Source organism: Genypterus blacodes, unplaced genomic scaffold (genome assembly GCF_046128005.1).
Source record: "Genypterus blacodes isolate CSIRO-AG114 ecotype Tasmania unplaced genomic scaffold, CSIRO-AGI_Gbla_v1 ptg000008l_1, whole genome shotgun sequence".
Lineage (NCBI taxonomy): Eukaryota > Metazoa > Chordata > Actinopteri > Ophidiiformes > Ophidiidae > Genypterus > Genypterus blacodes.
In genome coordinates, this window is record NW_027466822.1 from 4,113,060 (window position 1) to 4,125,833 (window position 12,774).

At 40.8% G+C, this 12,774-nt stretch overlaps 1 protein-coding gene across 2 annotated transcripts; it reads left to right on the forward strand.

Annotated features, from left to right (window-relative positions):
* The first annotated feature begins 439 nt into the window (after positions 1–439).
* On the forward strand, positions 440–12,198 carry tnfaip6 (tumor necrosis factor, alpha-induced protein 6). Of its 2 annotated transcripts, XM_076156809.1 has the most exons (6): positions 441–585; positions 2,655–2,792; positions 3,595–3,756; positions 10,890–11,118; positions 11,616–11,656; positions 11,861–12,198. In XM_076156809.1, exons 1-6 carry the CDS (start codon positions 486–488, stop codon positions 11,980–11,982), a joined length of 792 nt encoding a protein of 263 aa, XP_076012924.1. In that variant the 5' UTR covers positions 441–485; the 3' UTR covers positions 11,983–12,198. The 2 variants fall into 2 exon arrangements, with proteins under 2 accessions (XP_076012932.1, XP_076012924.1); XM_076156817.1 differs by lacking the exons at positions 11,616–11,656; positions 11,861–12,198 and adding an exon at positions 11,425–11,607 and having other exon boundaries at positions 440–585.
* The last annotated feature ends 576 nt before the right edge of the window (positions 12,199–12,774 follow it).

The following is a 12,774-nucleotide window of genomic DNA, read 5'->3' on the forward strand; positions in this document are numbered from 1 at the left end:
AATGTTCAGACTGTACGTAAAACGATTTATGTGTTAATGCATTAAGTGAAGTCAGGACTGACTCTTTCAATAAAATGTTAAAGATTGACATTAAAAGGTGTCAGATATTGGCTTGAAAAAGAAAAGCATCTAATATGACGGGGTTCATGCTATTAAGAAAAAAATGATCGCTCCTATACTGTGTAAATCGACATTTAAATAAATTCTATAACAAAAATATTTTATCCATCGCCGAAATAGAAAACAATATACCCCAAAACACTGATATTGTGTGAGCTTATCTCACGTTTAATGTAAAATAGCACGGCTACAGCCGTCAAAATCAGCGTCACAAGAGCAATGATCCCCTGGAAATACAGCGGGGTGAAAATGGGAATACTTCAAAAGAAGTAATTGTAACGTGTTCTGTCGTTCCGCTGGGGGAGCGCGTCAATATAAAGCCAGCAGCAAATTATGAGAGCGTTGTCTAACAACTACACTGTAGGATGCGCGTCCTCGCAGTCCTTTACGCTCTCTGCTTCCTGGTCAATGAGACGCAAGCGTGGGGCATCCGAAATGGAATCTTTCATAACTCAATATGGCTGGGTAAGTCGCTGTCTCACATTTGTTAAAGAAATCATGTTGAACGTTGCCATTTCACAATATGTCTTTAGCTGTTAACCTTTATGTATTTATGTGTAACTTTCGTGATAGTTCAATGTGATGAAGTGGTGCAGTGGCAAGAAAACATTGATCCCTTTGACATTTCTGCATTTATTACTCAAACATGGTCTGATCTTCACCAAAGTCTGAATAATTCTGTAATTCGAAACACTAACATTAACCTTAACACTTTCCTAAGTTATTATTTAATGCACAGCACGGCATGCTATCACGTATGTCTCAGGTATAAGATCTTGCTTTCGATGACGAAGAATGAAGTAGATTAAATGTCTCTTTTTTCTTGCATTATTGAAGTCAGTATATTTACAGAGCCACAGTATATTAACTAGGTTTGAAGGTCTTAACTCTTGAATCGGCCATTAAGAACATAAATACTCACAATTTTAATTGTTGTTGATTTACCTCATTGTCTTCTATTAGGGAGACAGACCGTTTTTCTTGCTACATCATCATCATAAGTTGTTTTTATTTTTGTCTCTACTCTAGTAAATTTATGGTGTTGTAGGTAGCAGATTGCAGTATAAATGATATCTATACCAATTTGCTGATTTACAGTTAACAGTATCTTGAATGACATCCCTTTTGCCATGGTTGCTTTGTTTGTTTTCATAGGAAAGACAGGGTCAGAATTCAGTGATTGATTTGATCAGTTGCTCAGTCGATTGGCGAGTCTGAAACCATCAGATATACTGCTTTTACATATATACACATCAGATAAATATTTTTAGGGCTAGCCCTGACATCAGCAACTTGGTATTGTTTTTTTTGCCAATCTTTTGAGCAGTCAAGAATAAAGAACATGGACGGGTTGAATGAATGTGGGGTTGTATGAATGTGGGGTTGTGTGACTGCGGGGTTGGGATTTTTTTTTCTGGGTGGGATTTCCTCTCTTTGTATTTGTTTTTTTGTTTTTCTCTTCTCTTCTTCTCTTCACCACAGCCTATGATGCTATGTGTAGTAGCCTACCTGCTGTTTGACATCATCCTGTAAAAACTGTATTTACCCTATGAGGTCATCACATCAACATCGCTGATGCCATCCCGAACTCTGCAGCCACACTACTGTGCCATGTTCTCAAAACCTCCAGCGACCGTGGCTTCCTGCTGTTTCATTTTTAATCTCCTTGTACCTCATAATGCTTATTTTACCCTAGGGTCTACGAAAGTTAAACAACATAATAATAAAAATAATACAACTTTCTTTCTTTCTCTCTATCTCTCTTCCTTTCCCCCTCTTTCTGTATGAAAAAACTATCTTTAAAATGTCCTATAACTGTATGTGCACTGTCACATCAAATGTTTGCTTCAATGCAAAAAATAGTAACGAATAACTATAACTCAATGACATCCTTTGCACAAGTCAAACAACTTTCTGATGCAGTGCAGCTTGCAAAATAAATAAAGAACATAGGATTGAGGAGTATTAGTAGAGCTTGGAGCCATACAAATCCAACAAGATTGCTGCTGCTGTTTTTCCCACACATATACCTCTGACGCCCTACACTTATTTTTTATGAGGTGAGAGTGATATGTTAGAATCTCATAGCAACAAAACAGTATTTCATATTGCTTGTGTATTTGGCTTGTGTGTCAACCGCCTCAAACACATACACAGCCTGTTTCTAATTATGGGCAAAATTAGTTCTTCTGTGCTTGTATTATGGTATGGACCATAATAAAAATTGAAATAGTTAAAATACTTAGTCCTTATTTCAAGTTGATTTATAATGCCAAAACAGGATCAGCCAAGGACCCCACAGAGAGGGCAAGGGACCAAATGACTAGATCCTGGTGATCTTCCAAAATAAAGAACACTGTATAGTATATCAGGCCCTGCCATGTTCTGTTCCACTTAATTAAACCTTGTGAAATGAGGTAGGTTGCTCAGACACAAATCACTGTGGTTGCGACACACAACAACCCTCCATCTCTTGGTTTCCTATGATTATAACAGCTTGACTAAAAGGCATTTTTGTCATCTTTATTTGACAGAGCAAGCAGCTGGAGTTTACCATAGGGAATCACGCAAAGGGAGATATCAGCTGACATATAAAGAGGCCAAGGCTGTGTGCAAGTTTGAGGGAGGAACCCTGGCCAATTACAAACAACTGGAGGCAGCTCGTCAAATAGGTCTGTGACATATTGAAGACATATCCACACAGACCAAATACACACATGCCATCTGATGCACGGCACACATGTGCAGAGCCTATGCTTGAAATCTTCTCTTAGGGAAGAAATCACACAACACATTGTAGTTCCCAATGTTTATGCATGTGAAACAGTTTACATTTTCCACCCATTTCATCAGATCGAGAGAGGAAGCACTGTGTTTACTTTGACTCTCTTCCATGGAATAAATTATTCATCAGGTCCCCGGAAAGGTCCCTAACATGTCATCATTGCTTTAAATTATTTAACCCAATGGAATGCTTTCAACATGTGGGAAGAGTTATAGGGAAATTCTTATTTTCACAAGTCCCAGGCAATGTGTTGTTCCATGAATCAATGTCAAAAGTCAAGCAGTTCCACCAGTGTTGTCAAACACCATCTTAGAAAGGTAATATCACATTCCCATGGCAAAAAAGTATCCAGCCACTAGATATGGCACAAAGTTCCACCTCCTTGTCGTTCCAGCTGAGTTTACCCATGGCAGTCTCAATAGAAGGTCTACTTTTATCATAACTGTCCTTATGGGGGTCTGCTTTCAGACACACAGAAGTTCCTTATGCAGCCCGGGACCCCAGCACATTTCACAGTCACCCAAAAGTTAAATTTGAGGCTATCCCGAGAGCAGAAACACTTTCTTGGTAAAATACAGTGGTGTACTCATAAGAACATTGTAGGTGACTGTGACGGAAGTGAGGAAAGTCAGCAATGTTTTTTTTTTCTCCACTGTGTTTGTTCAATACAATTATTTGCTCCTTTTCAGGTCTCCATGTGTGTGCAGCAGGTTGGTTAGAAAGAGGGCGTGTTGGCTACCCAATTGTTAAAGCTGGTGCCAACTGTGGTTTTGGGAAAATTGGCATAGTTGATTACGGTTACAGAGGGAACAAAAGCGAGAGATGGGACGTGTACTGCTACAACCCAAACAGTGAGTATATGCATTATATATTTTAGGGACACTAGCCTCCCCTTTATCAGTGCTCATTATCAGGGAACCATCTATTTATGAATTAATTAATCCAGGGGAAATTAATCAAACCCAATCAAAGTAATTCAGTTAAATTTAATCAATCTCATACCACAAACAATGAATTCTCTGTCACATTGACCTCTTGTACACTGCTTAAAGTAAAGTATTCACCTACAACAACTTACTGATTAATATTAATTACTAAGAAAATAGACTAACAAATTAATGATTGAGATAATAAAATGGATGTGTAGCAGAATCAACAGATGAAATATAGTGTGATCTAATGGAATATTGCAAATGATAAATGAGTGATGGTAAAAGATTCGTTGAACTATAGACAATAGTTAAGTGCTGATATGAAATTGTCAAACTGTCTGATTTTCCTATTAACTCAGAGCTAAATGACACCAACTCTTAGATCAGGGGTGGGGAACCTCTGGCCCGCGAGCCGATCCAGCCCGCCCGGCCGCGATTTGGCTCGGCCGGCCCACGACCCAGCCCGTGAGACAGACTGGCAGATTCCCCCCCGCACCAACGTTACACCAATCAGCCTTCCGATATTGTTTTATATCGTATCTCCTTCCCCGTCAGACCGATCAGCCGTCTTGTATTGTTTTATATTTCGTATCTCCTTCCCCGTCAGACTGCACCGCACACAAAAAACTTCTGATATAATTTATATAAGAGGGACGCGAAAGAAAAAGTTGGGAACCACTGCTCTTCAGGAAGGAGGACCTCGAAACTTGTTTTGCCAGAGCAATGTCATATGACCCAAGTCACAACGCAGCTGGTGGTCTTAGTGTCCGGCGAGATCTAGATGGGCAGCCATCGGCCTTGATCAGCTCTGAGTTGCAGATGACACTAAATTATTCAATAGAGTAACTAGAAAGAATAACCTCATCAGCCGAACAAAACTAAATGTCAAAATTACTAAGCGTGAAAGAATTTAAAATTTTAAAATTGACTGTGTAAAACAGTTATATCAACATGAACACGGTCAACAGAATAATGGGGCCAATATTTGATCTATGATGTAAGCAAAGATTTAACAGCCTCAACAATATTTGAACATTGAACATGAACATTCAAAAAAACAGTAGAGAAATCTTCAGGAATGTGACTTTTACAACCATTTTACGATGCTGTCCTGTGGAGATATCACCAGGGTGAGCAGGCCCAGTGTTTGTGTGTATGTTTATGTTAGAAAAGGGGAACAAGGGTGAATATAATGAGATGACTTAATAAAAAATAGATTTGTTAGATCACTTTGAACAATATTAGTCTCCAAAGGGGACTCTTCATTCCAGAATCCAGATTATTTTTGATTTGGAAAACATAGGATGAAGTAGGTTATGTCTAGTGATGAAATGTCAACTTTATTTTGGTGAGGTACAAGGTGACCATTATCACATCTTTAGAGGATCAGTAGGTTCCATAAACCTCCCCACTTAAAGCATTGGAGAGACTCCTGCTAGTATGATATTGACAAGGACAGTCCCTCCTTTACTTGAAGGATTAAAACTCAGTTTGATCTCTTGAGAATTCATGCAGCAAATTAAACCTAAAACATCTTTTTTAATATTCCAAGAGGGATAGCGTTGGGATAGACTGTGGGTCCCCTACAATGTAGTAACTATAAATGTGATCAGAGAGCTGCTACAACTGCACAACAATTTTGTGGGTTTATTTTGGTATAATAAACAGATATTTATTCTTGATTGGTTTTTACAAGTGCATTTAAAACAAAGGCACATATACTGGAGTGGGAATTATTATAATCCAAAATTGGGAATACCCAGGCCACTCACTTACACATACAAATTGTACAGCCAATAGCAATTACCAAAACCAATAGGTCTTCATAGCAGCTGATATGTGACACATGTGAATTTGGTGAAAGCAAAGTAACGGTGACAAAGTACAGCCAGTTATGATGACATAACAACTGAACCCTGGGGTTACAGATGACATCAATGCTTTCAGTACGATGAAATCGTAGGTGCAACTTTTGCATTTTTACAATAGACTATTCATACAATATTCATACATACATTCATACTAAATACATTCATGACCGACACCTACTTCAATGTGGAAAAACAGTAAGGAATATCATAACAAAGATACAACCTTTATCCAGTCTGGATTCGACATTAAAAAAAAGATTAAATGAAAGACTTTTTTATATTTTTAGGCGGAAAAATGGCAAATACACTCTGCCATAGACACAATGAGCACAAATGGGCGTACCCTATTTGAATGGATGTTGATATACTCAAGAATTAGATACCATCCTTAATCTTATGATTCAAAAGTTATAACCTGAAGTTCAGTGTAAATGTGGTATTACCACACCACCATCAGGCTAAGCAAAAGAAGAATCAATGGTGTCATCCTGCTAAATATGATCCAAACCACATTCCAACTGTTATGATGCTGTTCCCAAACCCCTGGAATTCACTAAGACCCCTTGGTGAACAGTGCTCACCATGACCAATAAACTGAATCTGATGTGGAAAATGGGTGGATTCCCTCTTTAACACTTCAGAAGTGCACAGTTTGTGGTGAACATGTTGCTGACTCAGGTGACTGAGGCTAGGACACATACACTAGATCAGGGGTAGGAAACCTCTGGCCCGTTTGGTCCGGCAACAAAAGCTTTGTGTGTGACCGCCAGATCGCTCCACAAATTTCACAGCGCCCACCCCTGCAGTAGATGGTCAACAGTCAGCAAATCTCAGGCTAGACAGACAGGTGTTTCACATCAGAGATGAGGGATATGGAGCATTCAACCAGCACAACATGGCATGTATGTATCGCATCATAGGTTGTGATAGAGAGAGAGAGAGATGGGGGAGAAACAAACAAGGGAAGAAAAGATCCAGAGAGAGGACATCCCACCTCGAAACCCCACCCAACCCCACAGTCACACAACCCCGCGTTCACACAACCCCGTCCTGAACTGCCTGAAATGCAAAATAAAATGATAAAATAAAATAAAGAGGAACTGGTCTGTGTTCTGGTAATCAGTCACTGGTCTGGCAGAGCCTGTAGATCTGTGAAATAGGAGAGGAAAGGTTGCCATCTCTGATAGAATTTATCAGTGTGGTTCTTTATAGTGCATTTGATTTTCTCGAGTCTAAGAAAGTACATTGTATCCTCAAGCCATTGCGAAATAGAGGGAGGGGTGAGGGACTTCCAATATAAGAGCAGGCGTCGCCTGGCAAGTAAAGAGGTGAACATGATGATTTCCTTTTGTGGGGTGTTAAAATGGTGTGGGTCATATGGAGTACCGAAGATGGCAATATAAGGGATTTGTATTCCCAATATGGTGGACAGTATGTTGAAGTAACCCAGCCAGTAGTTGATGAACCTGGGGCAAAGAAAAGTCTGGAATTTGCTGCAGGCAAAGTGTCTGATTTGCAAGTACTTGAATAATTGGTTAGCAGGTAGTCTGTGTTGAGTTGACAGCTTGGAGAAGCTGTTGAAACTGCCATCAGAGTACAGGTCAAGGAAACATTGTATGCCTTGGTGGTGCCATGCTGAGAAGGAAAAGTCCAAGAGTAAGGGCGGGAACAGGTGGTTGTTGCGTACTGGGCCGAGTGGGGAGGCGTTTACGAATTTAAAGTGTTTCCTGAATTGGTACCAAATCATTAGAGTATTAAGAACAACGGGGTTTTTGTTGAATTGGGAGATCTTGGTTGGGAGGGATGAGTAGATCAGGGCAGTGGCGGAGGAAGGGACAGAGAAAAGGTGTGAGCGGTCTAGTGCTGGGTCCAGTACGCAATTGAAATCGCCACCAAGTATTCACTGATGGGTATTTAGCTGAGGAATGATAATGAGAATGAGAATCTGTTGGGAAACTCAACGCTATCAAAGTTAGGCGCGTAGATATTTACCAGTAACACCTTGGTTTGCATCAATGTGCCTGCAACTATAATGAATCTGCCGTCTTTATCAGCAACAATGTCTGTACATGAGAAGGGGGTAGTCTTGTTGATTAGGATGGCAACCCCTCTGGATTTTGAATTGAAGTTGGAATGGTAAACTTGGCCAATGCAGGGGGGTTGCAGCCTATGATGTGATGCAGCTTGAGGTGGGTTTCTTGAAGAAATATTACGTCAGAGTTGAGCCGTTTCAGGTGACAGAAGACCCTGGATCTTTTAACAGGGTTGCCCATGCCGCGAATGTTCCAGGAGATTAAACGTACAGGCATGCCAGAGCAGCAGCTTGCATTCAGGTAGGCAGAACACATTTATATGAGAGGAACAGATTAAAATACACGAAGCAGAGGCCAGGACACCCCCCCCCCCCCCCCACACACACACACACACACACACATACACACAGAACCCCATGCACACTGACACACCAAAAAGTCTCCTCGGAGGAGACAGCAGTGTAATACTCGGGAAGTCAAGTTGTTGCCACACAGTGGAGGCAACAACTTGGGTGGAGAATGAGATCAAGCTAACCATGTAAGTAGCAGTTACCAAATATAGGGGGAGAGGCTCCCGCAGCAGCCGAATTATGTTAATATATGCTTCCGAAATTTTTTGAGTTACAGTGTTTTGTTTTGAGACCCCATAGTGGGTAGGTGGAATGAGATAAGGTGACCTTATACCAGATATAGGTTTTAGTTGACAGATAAACAGAATATGAGAGGCTTGAAATACAGTGTATTATTTTGTACTCACCCCTTCGACATGGTGTTGACATAGCTTTGGGCTTCTTTAGCAGAGATAAAATTCCTCTCAGCGCCCTTGTAGGTGATTCGAAGATGGGCTGGATAGTAAAGACCGTAACAAACTCCTTCCATGCTTCATAGCTGGTTCCTGACGGCGCTGAAAGCGGCCCGGGCCACTTTCGGCGTATGATCGGGAGATCCTCGTACCACCGGTGTTGGTCAGCTGAATGTCTCGAGCCCGGTGGAGGATGTTGGCGGCATCAATCGACCTGCAGAACCGACGATGATGGGGCGAGGACGATCCCCGGGTCTGCGCCTCTGCTGTAACATGCGGTGTGCCCGCTCCAGCGGGGGCTCCTGGTCGAGCTCGAAAACTTCTTTCAGCCAGGTAGCTGCGGTGGCGATGTTGATGGTGGTTTCTTCTGGAATGCCGATGATTCTTATGTTGTTGCGGCGCGTGTAGGTTGCAAACTCCTCGCATTTATTCTCCAACTTATTCTCCAAATTGGTCAGCGCGGCATTTGTAGCGGCATCGGAGGTGGACAGCTGGGATTCGAAGGAGGCCTGTTGAGTTTTTATAGCTTGTTGTTCGGCTTGGATCGGGGCCAGAGCGGCTCCGATCACCTCCATTTCATGTCTCAGCGCCGCTTGGGAGACTGTGAATTCTTGTCTCAGCGCTGTTTGGGAGTTTGCAAAGTCTTCTCTCAGCGCCGTTTGGGAGTTTGCGAGTTCTGCAAATTTGTGAGTTAGCGCCGAAATCTCCGTTTGGATCAGCCCCGCAGCGATCTCCATGTGCGGGTTGTGGGGTACTCTGTCGAGACGGGGGAGCCGGGGTGGTCACCGCCAACATCACGTCGGCGAGTTGCAGCTGTTTACATTTCGCTTTTTTCTGGCTCATATTGTTTACTTTAACAACCTACTATTGTAGACTTTGTTGGGGAATCTTCGGTCAGAAAACGTTGATAGAAGCACTTTTGGATGAGATACTGCGGTAGACTCTCTAACACGCGTCCTACTCCAGCTGTTGCTCAATAGCGCCCCCAATAAAAACTCTCCTGATTTATACTGCAAACAAACTGCCATTTGTAAATTAATTAAATAGATTCTTGGAGATGATTTCAACAAGCAAGTTTATTTAAGGCAAAGTAAATTCAAAAGAAGGGCTCTCCCAAGAGCACAAACCTCCTCCATACCTCTTTTTCTTCTAATATACTTTTCTAAAAAATAAAAAAACAACTCCAAATAACAGAGGAAGGACATTGTGTTACAAATCACAAGGAAGTCAAGTTTTGTCCCAAGTTGTGAATTGGAACTTTGAGTCAAATAATAGGCTCTATGCCAAAGTTGATGTCAGTATAATGATTAGTGTCTACAGACAAAACACTGAAAAATGCCCCCCAAATATACATTAAAAATGTAACCTACTAACTAACCATACTTGTGTACATAAATGTGTCATTTGTGTAGCTCTGTCAGTCATTTCATTGTTAAATGTGAAACTTTGGTTAACAGCTAAGATTTAATGGTAATTTCATTTTAAATCCCCTTGTATATAATATGTATGATCTTCCTTTGAGTGTCGTCACCATTTTCAACATTTCCTGATTTGAGATAAGATACTTTATTTTAGTCATTTTGCATGCAATTCACAACAATTTCACACAATTGAAATTTGTCTTGCACCCCCTCTTACATATAACTCACACAAACACATGCATTATAGAGGGGGTGGAGGGCAGCCATTCTTCGGCGCCCGTGGAGCAGTTGGGGGTTCGGTGCCTTGCTCAGGGGCACCTCGGCAGTGCCCTGGAGGCAAACTGGCAACTCACCAGCTACCAGTCCACTTACTTACTCCATACGGGATTCGACCGGCGACCCTCCGGTTCCCAAGCTGAATCCCTATGGACTGAGCTACTGACGCCCATTTCCTGATGTATATACATTATGGTCCAATACTACTGTATTTACTTCATATCTACTTCCTTTAGGTAACATTATTCAGAAACCCACTTAGAGCTCCATTCTACCAGAGGTTTCTTCTTGTGAAAGAGGAGTTGAATGATGAATGATCAATGAAGCCAGACGAGTCCAGTCAGTTAAATAAACTCCAAGTTCCTCCTTGCTCATGGGGGAATGTTTAAAGAACAAATGCACTGTATGTTAAGTGCTTCGGTATAACGTTTACTGTGATTTGGCACTGTATAAATAAAGCTGAATTGAATTGAGGTGACTTGATTTAGCATCCCATGGTGGTTTGATATCCTCTCACTCAGCAGGTTTGCACAACAGTTCAACATGTTAATATTTGACTGTAAAGATGTTTAATCCACATGTCCATTTGAAGAGCTGCTTTAAAATATGTATTTGAGAGGAATAATAGCTTTGCTTGTCCGTCTCTCAGCCAAAGAGTGTGGCGGAGTGCTGACTGATCCAAAGAGGATCATTCAGTCTCCTGGCTTCCCTGAGGAGTATCAAGATGAACAGATCTGCTACTGGCACATTCGTGTACGCTTCGGCCAAAGGATCCAGCTCCACTTCCTTGAGTTTGATGTGGAGGACGACACAGCGTGTCTTGCAGATTACCTGGAGGTGTATGATAGCTACGATGATATCTCCGGCTTTGCTGGAAGGTAAGGTTTATTGTTTGTGTGGGCAGTTGATGATTTTCACACTATATTCTATGTTTTGAAATAGTATCAATATTTAATCAATAGATTGATTAAACTGAATGCAAACACCCTTTTTAAAAGTGGATAATCACTTTACACACAGCATAAATGGCCATGATATAGTAATAGACAATTACATTTTGCAAGTGTCAAATATCACTTGACTGCTTTTGATAAAAATTGTAAATGTTTGTGACTACAGGAAAATTCATTCTCTATTATTTTGTGACATTCTTCACCTCCAACGTGGGAATTGTTTTCTTGTAGCAGGGAAAGTTGGTGTCGATTATCACTTATCAAAAAAGGGTCACATAGAGACACAGAGCACCTCTGCTGGCAAGTAGTTTTACAGCACACATGGCTTTTATAATCAAAGTTTACTGAAATTAAAAAGATAAGGACATTCCTCTCCAGCCCTTTGCAAACTGAAATGTGACCACAGCCACATTTGTTAACAGGTTCTGCAGTGATAATTTACCTGAAGATATCATCAGTACAGGTGAGACATCCTCATATTTCTGTTTTATTTTTTGATATTGACACCCAGTGATCGACAAATAGTATCAATTTTCATACAAGAAACATAAATATTTTTCTGTGTTCACTTTGAAGAAACATTATTACTACACATTGATGGACTGATGCAACCCCAAAAAAAATGGAATGGCAATCATACTTGTCGCTAATTTGTTTTCATTTACAGGAAATGTGATGACACTGAAGTTCCTCTCTGATGCCTCAGTGACAGCAGGGGGCTTCCAGTTACAATACATCGCCTTCAACTCATCGCTATTCTCACAGAATGACACCAGCTACTTTTACTGACTCAATGTTATTTCATTCCCTGTTATATTAATACCATGAATATAGTAACAGGAATACTGTTTTATACACTACTATACTACTAAATGTATATGTTATTGATTACCTCTGTTGCTATAGCTATAATAACTGAATCTATATATATGAAACAATTGTGTTATTAACTATATTAAAAGTAAGTATATATTAACTACGTGTTTAATAAACAAGTACAATCAAGTTGTGTTGCAGTTTCCTCTTAATAAATAATGGAAATTAGTTTAGTTTTTTTAATTCTAATTAAGATTATTACTCTGAATCTCACTCACTTGAATATTTTAGATATTTAATGAAATAAATCCTTCCAACTGAAATTCACCCATTCACAACTCTTGACACCAACAATACCAATTCTTCCGCCAAAGCAAAGCAACCCGCTACCGATTCAAATACATCCTCAGCAGAGTCTTGTGATTGGTTAGCTAGCTCCACGTGAAAGTGCCTTTTGCCAGAGGGGCATAACCCTTAAGCCAGGAGTGTCAAACTCTGGCCCGCAGTGAAATTATATTTGGCCTGCGAGATAATATCAAATTATTACAGCTGGCCCGCCGGTATAAAGCGCATGCACCGATAATACTACACATCCCAGAATGCTCTGCGAGTGCGTTCTGTGTGACATCACAAGCCATCTCTATTTGCTCAACCTGCAGCTTCAAGGGCGGGGCCGTGGCATCACAGACATGTACGCTGCAGTGAGGGCTTTTTAAACCCACTTGTGCCTGTGGTAGATTGCACTATGCAGCATAGAAACTTGGG